Raw genomic sequence first — 18587 nt, 5'->3', positions numbered from 1 at the left:
GCGTAACCAGGGCTAGATCCCAGTCAACTAACAACCCAATTTCTTACAGAACCAGAGAAGGAATTATGTATAGATTAAAAAGAATAAAAAGAAAGAATGACAAATAATGTAGAACAAAGAATGGAAGGACAAAAAGAAAGAAGTGTAAAAAGACAAAAAATAAGAAGGTATAGAAGCATAGAAAAATAAAATAAACGTCAAATTGGTATGTAGAATGCTTGATGTGGCCCCATTTTTTCAAAATCTCCTTTGGAAGTAGTGACCTGATCAACATCTTTGAGAAAGATCAGACACAGTTGGCATCCCTGAATTAATTTGATTATTTCATGGGTGTCCAGAGATTACTTCCTGAAAGGCCTTTAGCTGGATGTATGTCAGTACAACGTGGTACATGACAACGCTGCCATTACAATGCAAGTCGTTACAACGACTTGCGTTGGAGGGCGTGGATTGTGGAATATTATAATTTTATATTCCAACACCAGTCCACGTAACAGTAGGGAAGGTGTTGGAATATAAAATTACAATATTCCTTATACAACAGCGCCATCCAGCGCAAGTCGTAGTAACGACTTGCGTTGTAATGGCATCGTTGTAAAGGCAACGCGTGTAAACACCGCGTTGTAAACGATGTTCCCCCCTGTAGCTATTTAAGCACATTCTTTGGGAACTGACATGTAAAATGCATAATTTGATCACATTGTTTTAAGAATTCCTTTGCTGGCACATCTCCTCCCTTCCCTCTCCCTTACTCTCCAAATGAGAGCCAGCACTTTGCTTTACTCAGTACCATTTGGGACATGGTTCAAAGTGAGGGTTATTGTATTTCTCTAGCTACTCCTTTGACCTTAAGCACAATAATTATATAAAAGCTCAGAGGGATGCATCGGCCTGCACTCTCAGCTTCTGTTGCTTCACAGAATGAGGTGTAGATTTCTTTAAGATGCTGCCTTAGCAGGAGGGCAACTGTGTACACTCAAACTGACTGACAGGAAATTAACATATGCAAGTGACAGACTGACTACCATCTCACAATTGACCTACTGGTGACTCCTGTCCTAAACAATATCTCTATTCCAGATCAGCTCAGACATCCACAAAGGCCATCAGATAGAGATATGTGTGAGATTGTTCTTCACAATAACTGCTCCTTATACCAGAATGAAGTGTACCTTGAGAATCAATGGACACATAAGGGCTCTAGAAGTTGTGTCTCTCATATACTAGCCTTTGTTCTGGATGGCATGACCCTGCACATTTAAGATGAGGCAGCTGGCACTGCTAGGTGACTGGCAAAACTTTCAGTTTTTTCTTAGAATACTTTTTTTAATTTATGAGGTGAAAGCCAGAGTGGAGACCAGCAGCCAATCTCCAGAGAGGCCTAACAACACAAGACACCCACATCAAACTAACTTCACCAGAATATATTCTAGAGCATGAGGCTTGCTTTTTAGTGACCCCACTGTGCCTTATCTAAGAATATGGGACCTGTGATTTAAAAACACAGGTGTTCTTTATTTCAAAATAAGCAAGATATTACTGGATGATCTCATCAGACATTGTGACAGCACTTTAGACTCTTCTCACTTAATGACACACCTGGACAACATTGTGACGTAATAAATCTGCCTCCTATTCACCACCCAGAATGCCCAGAATTGGCCCTCTAATGACCAAATCTACATGCTGTCTTCTGGCTTACTGGTGACCTACACTGATATTTTAATACTCCACGTCCAGTGCTGGCAGCATTGCCTACACCCAAAGTAAGGGGTCATAACCACAGCTGGAAGACATAAGTGATGGGCGACATACCTTTCCCCGGGGATGGCAGCTCATAATAGGGCTTCACACAGTGGTACTGAATAGTTGCTCCGTAGGTGGTTGAGTTGCTATGTGATAAGTAAGAGATGTAGCCATTATCAATGTCATCAGGAAGGCCACAGTTGATCACTGAAAACAGAAAGGATGTAACAAATCAGAAATTGCATTACTCAGTTGTATCTACCTAGTATCTTTATGGTTCGACGTTCCAGATGTATAATTTATGAATTTGATTATCATTATTAAATGTATGTTTTCTGTCCGTGATTTCGACAAATTCGGATACCAAACCGAATGTCTTGTCCAGCACATTATAACCTGGGGTGACTACACCACCTTGGGAGGATATTCACTTTCAATTTACAGACTAACAGAAGAAAATAAAGTGGAGCTTTTTGATGATACGATTTATTTATTAAACAAGAAAATCTGACCTAACCTTGGCAACTCTTTGAATTCGGATTCGATTAGAGAACAAATAAAAACGCAGAAAGCCTTGAAGAAGTCTCGTGGAGACGAAACGCGCCGCGTCGGCTATGATGGCTATGATTTTGGACTGTGTTTTTAAATAATCGAATGAAACATCATCTATCAAATATAAAATAAAAGAAGAAGAAAGTTTTTCCTAACAGAAGTCTCTAACAAATTCTTTCTTGGGAGTTTATCTTTTTTGTTTATGAATGACAATGATTTTAACTTTGAGAATTGCTAACTGTACCACATTAGTTATGACAATCTAATATATGGGTATGTGCTGAGCTCTTTTGAAATATTGTATTTTTGGTTATCAAAAATTTGAAGGGACTAGAGAGGTCAGGTTCCCAGCTCTTGCACTGCCACTGTCTCCACAGAACTATATATGTACCTGTGCAGGTCTAGGGTGCCTTGACCTTTTATCTTGTGTGTTAAATGTATGCACATTCAGAAGAAAATACATAATAAAACTGTACTCAGAGTAGCAGGGGCAAAAGTTGCAACAGAGAGACACCACTTAGGCTGAGTCTCCTACACCCACTAAATCTGCACTTCTTAAGTAGATCTGTTCTGGCCCATCATACACATGGCAGCTGACAGATCCCACCAGTGTGAAAGAACACAGCACACAAACCACAACCAGATATACACCAGGTGTAATGAAACCCTGCAATGTAGATCCTGTAAAGACACATCAAAAACTATGTCTCTTTAGCACCCATTCCCAACATTTTAGTGAAACACTTATTGCAGTCCGGGCCTTTTCATTTCACTTTTAACATTGTAACAATGGTTCAATAAATCCTGGAGTGAAAATTGCTTTTGGGGGGAGTAATAAATGGCTTGATGTGTCACACCTGGAATATATGAACACCTGGCAAGCAGGCATTATTTTAATGTGTTTTTTTTTTTAATAGACGCAAACATGCGGGACCTAAATCACAGCATGTCAGCTCTTCAGCACATATGTAAAGGTCTCAGTCACATGTGGTCATTTGAGAACCTATATTGAGATGCACAACTACTTTAAGGATGCACCTTCGGTGATCTCTATGAAATAGTTATGTACTAAAAAAAGAAATCATATATTATCAAACACATTTAGGGAATTATATGCATGATTGATCACACGTCGACGGAGTAGCTGTTGAGGTTTCAGGAAGCAAGGCTTCCTCAAAGTATTGTGAAAGCAGAGGTGCATTTTAGGCAGCATTTGTTATGTTATGAAAACTACTTGTCAGCACCAACAGAGTCCTGGAGAATGGAAGTTTTATGTTTTTAACTTCTTGTTGTTCTTACTACTTTTAGTATTCACAAAGGTCAGTTACAGTGCGGAGATTCCACTTCGTACCTAGAGTGGAATCTTCACCGCCGCCACAAGTGTGGAAACTCCACTCCGGGTGCAGAGACTCCAATCCGGGTGTGCCGTGGAATCTCCCAGAGTGTGGAAACTCCACCGAGTGCGCACGTAATGATACTTTGTGAATATCGAAAGTTGAAAAGTTAGACTTTTGGCCTAAGTTCACCTTTGTAAATCGGGCACATTGAGTGTTCACTGAGACTCATAGAAGGTATTTGCTGATGACTCTGGCACGACATATGACCCTTCATTTTTTTTCAGACACCGCCAGCCAACTCAGACCCGCACTTAGACACTCTGATCCAGCTCTTCTAGATCCTCAATGACCCCATCAGGCACCTTAAGCCTCAGTCAGTCTTCAGAGACCTTCATTTGGGTACCAAATACATCATCCATCCCTCAATAAACATTCAAACTCTTTCCAGCTACTCATTATTCACAGATGCCCTACTGAAAGTCACAGCATGCATCCAGAGACTGTGGGCAGTCCCTCAGTCCCCACTCATCTGCCATTCTGACAATCTGAGGGATACAACCTTAGTCAGCTCCACGACTGGCCGTCTCTTCCAGAGAGTCCTCAATCCACCCCCTGCTTTGACTCCTTGCAGGGCTTCAGTGAATCAACAAGTACTAGATGACCTAACTCTCCCTACAGATACCCCAAGACCGGCTCCTCTTAGAAACCCCCACCAGACACTACAAACCTCCCCCAGTAGGCATCTCCATTTGGTCATTAGCCACAGATTGGTCCCTCAGCCTGCCTTAGGGCAGCATCATCTCATATTTACCCAACTCAGATGGTCCTTAAAGGCTCCCAATGATCCCCCAGGGGCTGTTGGCATGCCTTCAGACACCCCCATACAAGGACATACCTCAGTCAATAATTTTAGGGAGTCTGAGATTTCCCAACTAGCAACAAGATGTATCCAACCAAAGAGGACAGGGCAGGCTGGGGCCACTGGTCAGTAGTAATGGAACTGGGTTAGAGAGATTAGCTTTCAGTTATTTGGTAAAGTAAGGCCAGTCAGTATAGTACCTCAGTGAGATAGTCTGGACTCTGTTGTCCAGTCTAGTCCAGTTCTTCCTCACAGCAATGTATAGCAGGGAGGCCCAAGCGAGCAGACTAGAATATGCCGATACCTAAGATAAATAGACCAGGCTTAAGGTGGGCAGCAGCCCAGGCCTTTTAATAGCCCAGTCCCAGCAACAGAGCACCCTTGGAAGAAAACAGAAATAAGAAAGAGTAGAGTAGGTGAAAGCTGCAGAGCAGTAGAAAATGCTGCAGAATACCAGGCATGGTGTAATTATATAACGAACCTACAAATACAGAAAAGGGAAGTTTGAAGCTTTCTGGACCATAACACCCTTATATACTGTGGTGATCTATACAGTAAGGAACCTTCAATCCCTCTTTTTGCCTCCATTTTAACAGAAAATGTACATATAGTAGGGCAAATGTAAAGAAATGAAGATTATAGCCGGGGATTTGTGTGCTAAAGGACATTGCTACAAGTACTATTTGAATAATTGCATTATTTATGATTTATGTCGTTTTTGGTCTTCTTGTATAATATAGAAGTCTATTTTTACATAATCCTGTGTGGAGTCTCTTTTGTGGAGTATTCATTGTGTTGCTGTGGGAGCGTGTTGCACAACCGTTTTACACATTGCCTCTTTAGATAAGCCTGACTGCTCAGAGCCAAGCTACCAGAGGGTCAGAACCGGTTATCTTCGGTGCGTAGCTCCCTTGCTCTGACTAGAGTGGTGAGTTCTGCCTGGCTTAAGTGCATACCCCAGCCAACCAGAAACCCCATTTCTAACAGATGCCCATCTAGTGACTGAATGCAGTGTGTGAAAAACAGGATTTAAGAGTTCAATTCAGTCTTCAACGCTTGAACAAATTGTGTGATTCTAGGCAAATATTTTATTTCAGCAAGCCTCCTATTTATTCATTATAACACGAGGATATCTTCAAATTCATGAGTTCATGAAGTTAGTGTGCTGCACAAACACCTCTTGTGTTTGATGCAACAGACTATATGTTGCCCCATACATACTAAGACTCTCTGCCACATATAGGGTACTCATAACAACTGACTTTGTTACTGAGTTAACTAGCAGGATTTTTAATCAGGGCAGGGGTGGAACGTGAATGTAAGTAAATTCATGTTTTTAAACTATGGCTTATAATAGATGCCTCCCAATGCAGTGATATAATGTGAAGTACTAAGATGAAACGCTAACACATGTTAAAGAGAAACACTTTTTTCCACATTTGGAAGGGCTTCATCATATTTGTCCAAGATATTTGTTGCATGATTTACATACCAAATATATTTGTGGTTCGGCTTGTGTATGGGCTCTTAGAGCCAAGCCTCACTATTTGCTCTGTTCTGGACTGTCTCTTAGAGTTAACCCCTTCGCGCGGGGCTAATTCCCCCGCGGCGCTGGGAGGGGGGCTCGCACAGCGCCTCGTGCTTGTACCGAGCTCGGCTCGTCACGCTGCACGGTGGCGCTGTGCTCATGATGAGCTGAGCTCGTCATGACCACACCCGTTTACGTGGAACGTTCAGCACAGCAGGGGAATTATCCCCGCGTGTCAGTGCCGGGATGAGCACAGCGCAACCGTGCCTCATGACGAGCTGAACTCGTCATGAGCACGGGAGGGGTTAATGTGTTGGCTCGCCTTCGCTGCCCAGGCTGCAGCAATAGCGACTTGATGTCACCGTTGCTGCCAAGGGCTGATCTGACTGCAACTGCCAGACCATGACTGACTATGACATTATTAAGGGATACCCCAACCCCTACTACCCCCCTTAATTCATGCCCCTGCCCCAGCATGCTCTCAAAGGAAACTAAGACTGTCTTGTGTCACCCCAGGTAACACTCCTGTCCCCAACCCTTGGAGAAGCTCAGAAGACCTTCAGTAACCTTCAAAACACCCTAAAAGACCCTTGTTTCATCTTGAGAGGCCCTCAGCTGGACAGCAGGACTCGCGTACAAGCATAACTGGTTGCCCTTCAGACAGCATCATCCAGCCATCAGACATCCTCATTTGGTCCTCACATATCAGTACAGCTGCCCCTCATAAGCCCTCAGCCACCCAGTGTTCAACTATCTAAAGGTGTTCTGATCTTCACTGACAGAGTGACCAGTTGCCCCTCCCCCACAGGTACTCCACTGATGAATACAGACAGAAATATCAAAATGTAAACATCAATAAACCCAGGAGCCCATTCAAAGAGGGTCTGAAGTGGAAACACAAAGTAACACTACTAATCCTGTTGTGCTGAACATTGTGGGAGTCAAGCAGATAAGCTGAAATCCACAAAGGATTCATGCACCCAAACCCACCCTTTGCTTGAGCTCTGACTGGAAATCACGTGGTTACCAGGAACAGATCCTGGGTTTTGCAATGGTTTGATTTCAACATTTGGAAACATGCCACATATCTCAAACAGTTTACGAACTGACGCTATCCTCTGTCCTCCCAAAATGAAAGGACACAAGGGGTCACACTGAGCCGACAACAAAGCCAAAAAAGAAGTCCCTACTGTTTCAAAACACACAGCGAAAAATCCTGCTTATTTGAAAGTGTCCATTTATAGAAGCTACGGTCAGCCAGCTCAATCTTACGGTTGATGAATGAGAAGCACAATTTTACTCATTTCATCAAGCTCACAAGAAAGTGATGCTGAACTAATCCAGGCAGGAACCTAACCTGTGCCATGTATATTAGACACAAACCTCTGCAGCACCCTCTTCACACACTCAGCTTTCTCACAGACTTAACACGACATAACATTTCACAGGTCTTTTAAGAGAACAGAAACATTAATCAGAGGGCACTTAATTCAAAGTCAAATGTCAACCAACTCCATTGGGTCCAATATGTGATTAGAGACAGTCTTAATGCACTACAAAAAACGTGTTTATTAAACTCCAATTTTAAAAAGCAGTACTGCCTAAGAGTTTTGTTTGGGTGAACTTCATAAGAAGAAATATAGGCCTGACGGATGCTATCGCCCACATGATAAAGCAAAATGAGGTGCGCTAGGTAAGGAAGTCCAGTAGGTCTCGTTATTTCAAATCCTTTATTTATACTTTTTTTCCATTGAATATAAATCCTTATTAACACAAACTGCTCAGTCAACGCGTTTCGTTCCAAACAGTGGGAACTTCATCAGGGCTTAAATAATAATGATGGCAAATTCAATCTCCACAGGTAAATCAATATTCTTATTCCAGCTCAGTGCGCTGAAATCAATTCAAAATGTTGCAGGAAGGAGCAGTATACTTATCAGGGTATTCGGAAACGGGCATGGTGATGCCTTGGGAAATTCCTAGTTTTCCAGCGCACCGAGCGGGAATAAGAATTATGGGCCCGATTCACAGAACTAACTTAAGACTAAATCCTAAACTTACTACTCTTGGTAGTCACAGAATGCACTTACAACTGTCCTAAGATTACGTCTGCACTCGGGACGGAATTTCCGCACCTGGAGTGTAAGCGCCGCACCAGAGTGTAAGCTCCGCACCCGGAGCGGAATTTCCACCATCGGGCTGGAATCTCCGCTTCCAGGCAGAAATACCCACAATGCATCAGATATAGTCAATTAACACCAGATTGTGGATATTCCGGCCCGGAAGCAGAGATTTGAAAGAACGAGACTGACTGGACTTCCTTACCTGGCACACCTCCTTTTGCTTTATCGACTAAAGATCTGGAACACACGGGCACCGCACAACGGCAGGTGCTGGAGTGATTATGAGCAGGACTCTTGAGCAAACTAAACAAGTGTGAAGTGCAGATTGGAAAGTCCGTCGTTAGGTTCTTTTCATTTGGCTATCTCCCACACGCCACATGTCACAGATTTGTGAATCAGTATTTGCTTGTACCACTTCAAATCTAAATCAAATATTTAAGAATAGATTGGGAGTTACTTCTTTTCTGTGACTTTGTCTCTGGATAGACCTGAAATTCACTAATTAAACTATATTTCTCATTCCCTGAAGAAGTTCACCCAAACCTAACACGTTGACTATGACTGCAATGTTTTTATAATTGGAATTCAATAAAGAAGATTTTTATACCAAGACTACCTCCAATCATATATTGGACCAAAGGGAAATGGTTGATGTGGATTTGAATTGAGTGCCCCTGATCAATATTTCTGATTTTACCGGCTTTGGCAGTAGTACCTTGAGCAACTGGTACTATTCATAAGTGCATAATTTGGGATGGATTTGGATGTGCTGTACCTGCTGTCCTAGCTGCTTTGTAAATTGCTTGGCAGTTCAAAGAGTACATTGGAACTTAATGTGTATGAATTTTAATTGCTGAAGCATAATCCAATATGTTTTCACCCTGCATATTCTTGACAATAATTTATTTTACATTATTCTTTACTGTTGCGCCTTAGAAAGGCAGAAACAGAATTTAAAACATTTGGGACCAGGCCTTCCCCAGTAATTGATATTTATTGTTTTATAATTCAATCCATTTGATTCAAAATAATTGTAAATTGTACCAAATGATTCAAGCCTGTCACATTGTATCCATAATTGTCATCATCATTACCACTGTGATTAGTAATATTGCTATCAACATCGTTATGTTATTCCAACCCAGAATCACTCACCCGTCTCACTCTCTTCACAAGATGCGTTGTCGCGGCCCAAGACGTACCCATGTGCGCATGAGCAGAAGTATCCCTCAGGGTGGCTGTGGCAGTAGTGGGCACAGGGCGTCTTCCTGTTGGCACATTCATCGTGGGCTGGGCAGTGGGTGAAAGAAAGAAAGAGAATTTGTTCGAAAGGGTTGAGATTCGAGAGTCCCCGACGCACAACCAGCATGCATGCCCCGTGTATCCGCATGTGTCCTCGTGAAGATGCACAAGTGATCTTGCGCAAATCAACTCTTTCCATGACATTCTGTTGTGGGGCCCTGTCAATCTGCATTACACCTTTGGGGCCATATTATCAAGCAAGGGCGATACATTATCGCAGCTTTTATCGGCAGGAAACTGCTGCTAAAGCGGCAATAATGGGCTTGATAATATGCCCTTGTGAATTCCCACCAGAACCTGGGCTTCTATTGGAATTCACAAGGGCATGTTATCAAGCCCATTATCGCCGCTTTAGCAGCAGTTTCCTCCCGATAAAAGCGGCAATAATGTATCGCCCGTTCTTGTTTATATGGGCCTTGATTATCAGAGTACCCTTCCATGGGCCCCCGTCCCAGGTTAAGACCCACTGTGTCTACTGGAACCTACCAAGTGCAGCGTAGACGGCGCGGAAGCCCCGGTAGTGCCTGCTCTGGACAGGCTGTGAAGCAAATATTAGAGTTAGGACATTTGAGAAGGAGATAAACTGAAGTGGTTCCGGGATGTCGTCCGTGGCGGCACGGAGATGGCCGCAGACTGTGGCCAGGGGCTGCCCAACGTCGATCACCTGTGGGAAGAGTAGAGTACACATGATGGAGGCGAAGGATACATGTAGTTTATTCTTGTTATTTCTTCAAAAGGGGCTCTCCTAGAGGAGCAGAAACTTCCACAGGAACAACAGAGTCACATTTTATTCAAACCTTCCAAGTACATTTGCCTTTTTGTAAACTTTTACCTTTTCCTTTCTGTCCAAATAGATGCCGTTTTTAACCACAAAATGTAATGTTTTTTTAGGTCTCGCATAGACTGCGCATGCGCTGTCGCAAGACCTGTAATAAACAGAATATGGAGGGTAATTTCTCTTGCCGCTTGCCATTGGTTAAGTCTGGCATTGCTCTTGTTATCTGGGTTTTTGTTGGCTGGCGATCTGAAACGTCACTTCCGTTTTTGCAGGAAGCAGCACTGACCAACTACAGTTTAGTTACGCTGCTGGCTGTTTTCTTTTCATTTAGGGACTACTTGTTTTTTTAAATACTCCCATTTGTATCAGCCACTTTGTTTTTTCATTCCCAATTATTTTATAATTCGAATATGCATTATTATAATATTGTACTCCTGGGAAGTGTAGATGTTTGAAGGACGGATCCTATTAAAAAAAAAGGCTCAACATATCTAGACCTAGGAAAGAACTGCTCTCTGCCCTACTCATAAACTAGGGAACATTTCAATTGACTCACCATGCTAGAATCAGACTTCTTAAAATATAAGTACCTGTAAAGTCAGCAGGGTTGGATTTAATTTGCTAAAGCATGCACACATAGGCATGTGCAAACCAGCCGCGGACCGTACAGGTAAGAGCGGTGGGGCACGGTGGTTGGGATTTCGACAGACAATGCAGAGGGGAAATTAATTATTTATTTTATTTTCCCCTGTCATCGTCTATTAAAATCCACCCCACTCGGCACCACCGCTCTTACTTGCACGAGCCGTGGCTGGTGCAAATGCTTTTTGCACATCAACAACAATACATAACACCACAGCAGAAGACACAAACAACAAACACCAGCAAAATAGCACAACATGACAATAACAAACAACAACACTTCACCATATTGTAATACTAATACATACAATAGTCAAGCACAGCAAACACAACAGAATCAAACAAACAATAACAAAACCTTAAATCAGCAACAAACCTCAACACAGCAGCACAAAAATGTGTTACAGCAAAACGCACCACGACAAAAACCAGCACATTCACAGAAAATGTTAAAAAACATATCAGCACAAATACACACTAGCAAAAAAAACAGCACATCTTTCACACCCATGTCCTCATATTTAGGCTCTTCACTCTGCTGAGGAATTCAAGTTGCTGAACACCAGTGTAAGAAATTGGTTTGTTGGGTGACTGGGGTGTGAGCACTGGTCAAGCAACAGCCACAATCTCTTACACGGTGAACCTCAAAAAGGTATGGAATTAACCTGTGCTTAACCCTGGGTAGCTTGACACAAAAAGCAGTCTGGTTTAACTTAAATGCAAAGTGTAAGGTATTTGTGCAGCATACAAAGAGCAATAAAGTGAAAACACAGCACAAGAAATAAATCTCAAAAAATTTATAAAAATAGAGTACATTTTAATAGATTATTTGACACCAAAATAACAAAAATCCAATCAGTAGAACAAGAATTATGAATTTTGAAAAGTTTAAGGTTCAAAATAGTGCCTAAAATATCAACCGTGGACATCTGGTCGCGCTACACTGGGTCAAAGTTGAAAATTAAGGCCGACTGCGATGGAGTGTGGTTTGAATACAAGACGTAAATCGGACCCAGTCATCGATTACCATCAACTTTAGAAACATTTCTGAAGAAAAATGTCAGAGAAGGTAGAAGTTCAGCGGGGCAAAGCTGCAAGCGTGTCCAATGAGGCCTCATGGTCGTCGGATAGCTGAGGAGTGAAGCCGCTGTCAAGAATTTTGCCTTCATACTTCGTCACTGAAATGTAAGTCAAAATTCTACAGCTGGAAGGAGGGCTGTACCCGAAGATGGTTCCACAAGGTCGAATACCCCTCTGGTGAAGGAAAAATATTTGCTGCTGCGGAGAACAACGTAGAAGGGGAAGCAGCAAAGTCAATACAACCGGTGATGCACCACTGGTGGATAGACAACCCGGTTGGTCCTGGTTCTCAGAGCACATTTTGGTCAAATTTGGTCCTCAGTATTGGAAATTGACCAAATGGGCAGATTTAGTGTCATGATTCTTCCACGTCAGCTTCCTGGTGCCACCTGTTTACTGTTTTCTGTTGTTCTTACTAATGCTTGTTGTGACTTTGCCCCTTGTCTGGGCCAATGCTTGCTGCAGACTCTGATGTTTTCTGTTTACTGTTTTCTATTGATTTTGCTAATGCTTTTGCGACTTTGTGACTTGTCTGTGCCAATGTTTGTTGCAAACTATGATGATATCAAAGGCCTATGTCCCTTCTCAGCTCCAGTAGTTTACCTGTGAGCTGGAATCTGGAAGCTAATAGGGACCACACCCAGCTCTGGAAGCTTCTTCCTGAGCCCTTTAAATAGGGGCCACACCCTGTTCTCATTGCTGGTTATTGAGAACCCTGAGCTTGAGCAGCAGCTGTTCCTGTTCTCCGGTTGCTGAAAGAAGATTCCGGTTGCAGCAAGAAGACTTCTGGGTTTTTTTCTCCCAGGTTGTAGATCCTCTCTCAGCTACAATCAGGTAGATTCGATCCTTTCTTAACCATCAGCATTGTGAAAAGAACTACGTGCTGTTTTTGTTATTTTTTATTTTAAAAGAAAGTGGCATATAGCACTGAAGTGTTTTTTGAGCATTTACATATTTGGTAATTTTGGCACTGTTGTACATCACGCTGACTCGCTCTTAAGTCATTTACATGTTTGGTAATTTTGGCACTATTTTACATGTTTGGTGATTTTGGCATTTTTGTACATCGCGCTGAAGATCTCTTTGGTCATTTACATGCTTGGTGAATTTGGCAATTTGGCACATCGCGCTAAAGCGCTCTTTTGGGCATTTGCATACCTGATGACTTTGGCAGTGTGTCTCATCGCTCTGAAGTGCTTTGGAGACATTAGCTTATTTTACATTCTGATACATAGTGCTGAAGTGCTCCCTTGGGTGTTTGAATATTAATCTGCCTCATTAGCATATGTTCTGTGTTGTGTATTGCAAAAAGGTTGTTGGAAGTACCACTGTGGTATGTAACAGTGGTTAAAGCACCTAATTAAGGAAACATTGTGTCTAAAAGCCAAGTGGCTTTTTCTATGAATGTGTGCTTTGTTTTGAAACATGGTTGTTTAGCCACAACATTGTATCCTTGAGAATTATAGGAACAGAAATTGCCAGTGAAGCCTAAGAAGACATACACAATGACTGTTCAATGCATAACCTGCTTTTCTTTTACAGGTATGTTGTCATTGCTTAACCATGTTAAATACAGTCAAGGAGTTTACGAAGCACGAAAGGAAAGTTAATCAAGGACAACATCTCATTCCAGGTGTCCCTCCCCGCAGTACCTACCCTAATTCCCTTGCCCCGTCTAGCCACTTTGATACTCAGTGTAGTTAAGCTTGAGTCAAGGCTGCTGGAAGGCGGGCTTCTTGAGGGTACCGCTCCTGAGGAATCCAATGGAATTTTACCAGTTCTGACAGTATAACCAGCCCACGAAGTTGGTTCCTCCTGAGCACTAACTTCGGGATGGCCACCTTTGAAGATTTGTTTTCTATGTTGGGAACCATGCAGAAAGAATTGTCAGCTGCTAGGCAGGAAACTGCGGTGTTAGCTAACAGGGCACTCATTTACAGACACAACTAGCGCCGTCTCATCCTCCTGAGGTAGTTGTTGCAAGTAGCTCAAATCCATCTACAGTATCGGTAACGGTTCCAATGACTGTTTCTTTGGCACCACCGGAAATCTTTGCAGGTGAACCCCATAAATTTCAAACCATTGTAATGCAAGTGTAGTTACACTTTATGGATAAACCCACATCCTTCCCCGATGCTCAATCGCAAATTGCCTTCTTGATCTCTTATTTGAGTGGAGACGCTGCCATGTGGGCAGTCCCTCTTGTGCAATCAGATGACCCATTGCTTTATAGTTGGCCTCGCTTCAAAACAGAATTTGAAAAGGTCTTCGACAGGAGAACAATAACAGAATCAGCTGATCAAGAATATTAGTGGTCCAACACATATAGGTGGGCATACCCTGGATTTAATTTTTGCCAACTGCCCTAAAATAAAATGCCAACCACCAACTCAAGTAAGTTGGTCTGACCATTCTATGGTCGAATTTGCCCTTCTAGGCTTCCATCTGCCACACCAAAAATCTCTCCCAGCAGTTTGGCGAAGACAGTGGCATAAAGTGACATTAGATGGGTTACAGAAGGTATGGAAGGAACCCAATATCCTAGAGAATGATAATGTAGAGATTGGCCTTACTAAGTTCAACAAGGCTCTTTCAGAGGCGGTTGATCTATTAGCGCCCTTGAAACTACACAAACAGTACCCTAGATCCAAACAAGAGGTATGGTACACTGAAGAGCTTAGAGTGGAGAAGCAAGGGTGTAGAAAGCTTGAAGCAATTTGGAGGAAATCACACACATTACACAGCAGGAAGGCGTACTCGGAGGCTTTGGCCATTTATCATAAAAACATAAAATTGGCCAGAAAGAATTGTCTTGCTTCACCGTTGATTGAAGCTGGCAACTCTTCCAGAGAACTTTACAAAATCCTACAATCTTTTGTAAAACCTGCGGCCTGTGAAAGCCCTGATGACTTCTCCCAAGCTTTGTGTGATGATATTTCTTTGTTCTTTGAGAATAAGATAGAGTTAATATATGAAATATTTATAAAGGCCGCTAATTCCAGGAGCAATGCTCATAGCCCGCCTCTTTTGCCACCAATGTGTGAAAGTACTCCACTCACTATGTTTCCAGAGGTCAGCCTATCTGATGTCATTTCCTTGTATAGCCAAATTAAGACAGGGTCCCCAACGGATCTTATGCCAGCCAAAATGATTGCTCCATTAGGTAATTTACTCTTACCAGGTATCCAAACTATCATTAACCTCTCCCTTAAGGAAGGGCAGGTGCCTAAAGAATGGAAAAAAGCGATAGTGAACCCTATTCGGAAGAACGCAGTGTTGCCATGGTCAGACCTTTCCAATCTCCGTCCTATCTCCCTTTTACCCTACCTTAGCAAGATGACCGAGAAACATGTGAACACCCACCTGTCTAATTTCATCGAGGCAGCGGGTGGTCTGGACCATTCACAATCTGGGTTCAGACCTAATCACAGAACCGAATCAGCCCTTCTCTCCGTGACCGATACCATCAGGATGGCACAGGATAGGGGGGGTTCTATGATTCTGGTGCTGTTGGATTTATCTGCTGCCTTTGACACGGTGTCACATGATATTCTTCTCGGTCGTCTGCAAAGGGTGGGGATAGGCGGATCTGCTCTGTCCTGGCTTGAGAGTTTTCTCTCAGGCCGCTCAAAAAGTGTCAGGATGGGCTCCCACTATTCCATCTTTAGGGAGCTCACCAAGGGGGTTCCTCAGGGCTCATGCTTAAGCCCCACACTTTTCAATGTGTATGTGGCCCCCTTGGCTGACATTGTGAGAGAATATGGGTTCACGCCAATATCGTACGCCGACGACGCCCAGCTTTTGTTTCGTTTCAAGGCTCTTACGCTAGCAGTCAAAAATGCTTTTGCTGCGGGTATGTGAGGAGTCTCCAACTGGATGGCCTCTAATTGCCTACAATGTAATGTGGACAAGACGGAGGTCATGCTTTTTGGGGAGGCACCCCTCCTCTGGTCACCTGAATGGTGGCCTCTGGACTTAGGATCAGCTCCCTGCCCTAAGCAGGAAGTAAAGAACTTAGGGGTACGGCTTGACCAGGCACTGCTACTAAAAGACCATACTAATCAGGTAACGGGATCCTGTCTTAGGGTCATTGGACTCCTGAGGCGTGTGTTCCCGTATCTGGCAGACAGCCATAGGAAAACTCTGGTTCAAACGCTTGGAATCAGCAGATTAGATTACAGTAATGGGCTTCTTATATCTGCCAATGAAGAGCAGCTTGGCAGATTACAGGTAGCCCAGAACACGGCAGCTAGACTGGTCCTTAATGCCCCAGCCAGATCCCCTTCTCGTCCTCTTTTGGACAAACTTCACTGGCTACCTATCCGCCAGCGGGTTAAGTTCAAGATATGCTGCATAATTCACAAATGTCTGTATGGCACAGGCCCTAAATACCTGACTGAAAAATTCACACTTTATGAGCCAGGTCGTTCTAGGAACCAATTGTTGCTCCAGGTTCCCCGTATCAAAAAGGAAAGGCAGGGTGGTTGAGCATTGTCTTATAGGGGCCCTACTCTGTGGAACACTCTGCCCATCACCCTTAGGCATAACACCAACCATCGAGCCTTCAGGAAATCCTTAAAGACCTACCTGTTTTCGACAGCTTAAACCCTACATTATTCATGATTTGGTCGTGGCCTCCGGTAAGATCATAAGTGCGGAGATACCCCTTCGGGGGTCGAATTCCTGCGCTATATAAGCAAATAAATAAATAAATAAACTCAAACAGGGAAGTAAAGACCTGGTCCATTGTCTAACCCAATTCAATTGCTTAATAGCAGAAACAAATTGGCCAGAAGAGAAAAGGGCGGCCTTATATTATCAAAGTCTAAGAGATGAATTAAAAGATTTGATAGCTCCAATAGACCCTCAACCTAGAACATGTGAAGACCTAGTAGCCTTAAGTCTTCGGTTAGACCACAGAGTTTCGGATCATAAAGGAGACAAAAAATGGTTGAAGTTCAGACCTTTCATTCGACCTAGAGAAAAATCACACTTTGTATCACAGGATACTAGTGAACCAATGGAGGTATACAAAAACCCTTAACCTCTGAAGAAAAAGAGTCTCGTCGGAAAAAAGGTCTATGTCTATATTGTGGCAAAAAAGGACATTTTGTCAAAGACTGCTTAGCAAAGCCAAATACAGCTGCGTCCAAAGTAAGAAACTAGAATACTCGGGGAACAGCCAGGAGACTTCCTCGAGTACTAAATCTTTGGTGTCAGTCAGCTTCCATGAGAAACATCATCATTTCCTATACAATAATTAACAGATTAACAGCCAAAGCATTTCGTCCCCATCCGGGACATCATCAGGGCTGTAAATAAGGAAAAACATATAGCGTCACCATGCAATCATATCACATTTGATTACATAATCCAATCAATACCATTCCTCAAGTTAACATGATGTTATCCAGGAAAATAATGTTCCAAAAGGCCTGGTAAGAGAAGTGTTATTTTGGTATGTGGGGACTTGGGGACAGACACCAGGTTAAGATGGGTAGATGGAAGGTTCATAAACATGCACAATATGTTTTTCACAGTTTCGAATTGGGACTATAGTGGATGGGCCAGGAATCACTGAAGGTCTCCAAATATTAATACCCGAGTTGGGTACACATGAGAATTTATCTTGATTATGGTGTCTCCCTCCCCGCAGTACCCACCCTAATTCCCTTCTCCCCTGTCTAGCCACTTTGATACTCAGTGGAGTTATGCTTGAGTCACGGCTGCTGGAAGGTGGGTTTCTTGAGGGTACTGCTCCTAAAAACCCAATGGAATTTTACAAGTTCTGACATTAAGCACCACAACCAAGGGTCCAGGAGTGGATGGCCACCTCTTGGGGATTCAGGACTCACTCAGACTGGATCCAGGTCGAGTTCAAGATGGTGAGAACCTGTTATATCCTTGTGGCTCTGAACATGAGGCCGGCAACCTAGCTCTTGGAATCACTTCTTTTAGTCCTGGATGCATATGTGGATTCAGGGCTCAATAGCAGGGCAGGCCTCGAGGGTTCAAGACGCCGTCCCTCCAGGTACAGCAGCAGTCTGGTAGACTGTACAGCAGGTCACAACAGCAGGTAGTCCTCTGAGAGTCCTTCCGCAGATACAATAGTGAACTGAAGAGTGGGTCTGAAGCAGCCGCAGCCTGTGCAGGTAAGAGGGGTTAGGCGGTGGGGCCGGGAGGGGACGGGGGGATTTTGACGGATGATGCAGAGGTAAAATTAATTATTTATTTAATTTTTTCTCATTATCGTCCGTCGAAATCCCCCCTCACCTGGCCCTACCACTCTTACCTGCACGGTCCGCGGCTGGTCTGAAGGTCCTGTGTTTATACCCTGGTGCCCTTCTCCTGGAAGGTGGGAGAAGATTCTAGAGAGGTTCTTTGAAGTTCTTGGAGTTTCTAGACTCTTTTGCCCTTGCTCCAAGCTGACTGGAGTGACAATACAGGGTTGTTAGGCCTATTGTGAGGAGACAAGATACAGCCTATTGAGGCAAAAGTGGGGATGTGCTCAGCTCCACCCCCCCCCCTTTTGCTACTTGATGGTCCATTGAGGCTCAGCTCATTCTTGTGTGATGGTCTGGGAGGAATTAACAAAGTCTAACTGTCAGCTACATCACGTCATGTGGCCGAAGCAAGGCTG

At 43.3% G+C, this 18587-nt stretch overlaps 1 protein-coding gene across 1 annotated transcript in view; it reads right to left on the bottom strand.

Annotated features, from left to right (window-relative positions):
* The window catches only part of LOC144768089 (complement C1s subcomponent-like), a 47795-nt gene that overhangs the window by 18193 nt on the left and 11015 nt on the right, over positions 1-18587 (bottom strand). Inside the window, exons 3-5 of the mRNA XM_078651475.1 lie at positions 9934-10111; positions 9301-9435; positions 1816-1953 (exon numbers count right to left, since the gene is read on the bottom strand). Of these exons, the coding sequence (XP_078507601.1) occupies positions 1816-1953; positions 9301-9435; positions 9934-10111 (451 nt within the window). The remainder of the gene's footprint in view (positions 1-1815; positions 1954-9300; positions 9436-9933; positions 10112-18587) is intronic.

This window comes from Lissotriton helveticus, chromosome 7 (assembly GCF_964261635.1).
Source record: "Lissotriton helveticus chromosome 7, aLisHel1.1, whole genome shotgun sequence".
Taxonomy (NCBI): domain Eukaryota; kingdom Metazoa; phylum Chordata; class Amphibia; order Caudata; family Salamandridae; genus Lissotriton; species Lissotriton helveticus.
The sequence above is the reverse complement of the archived record's forward strand: the minus strand, read 5'-3'. Positions and strand labels throughout refer to the sequence as shown.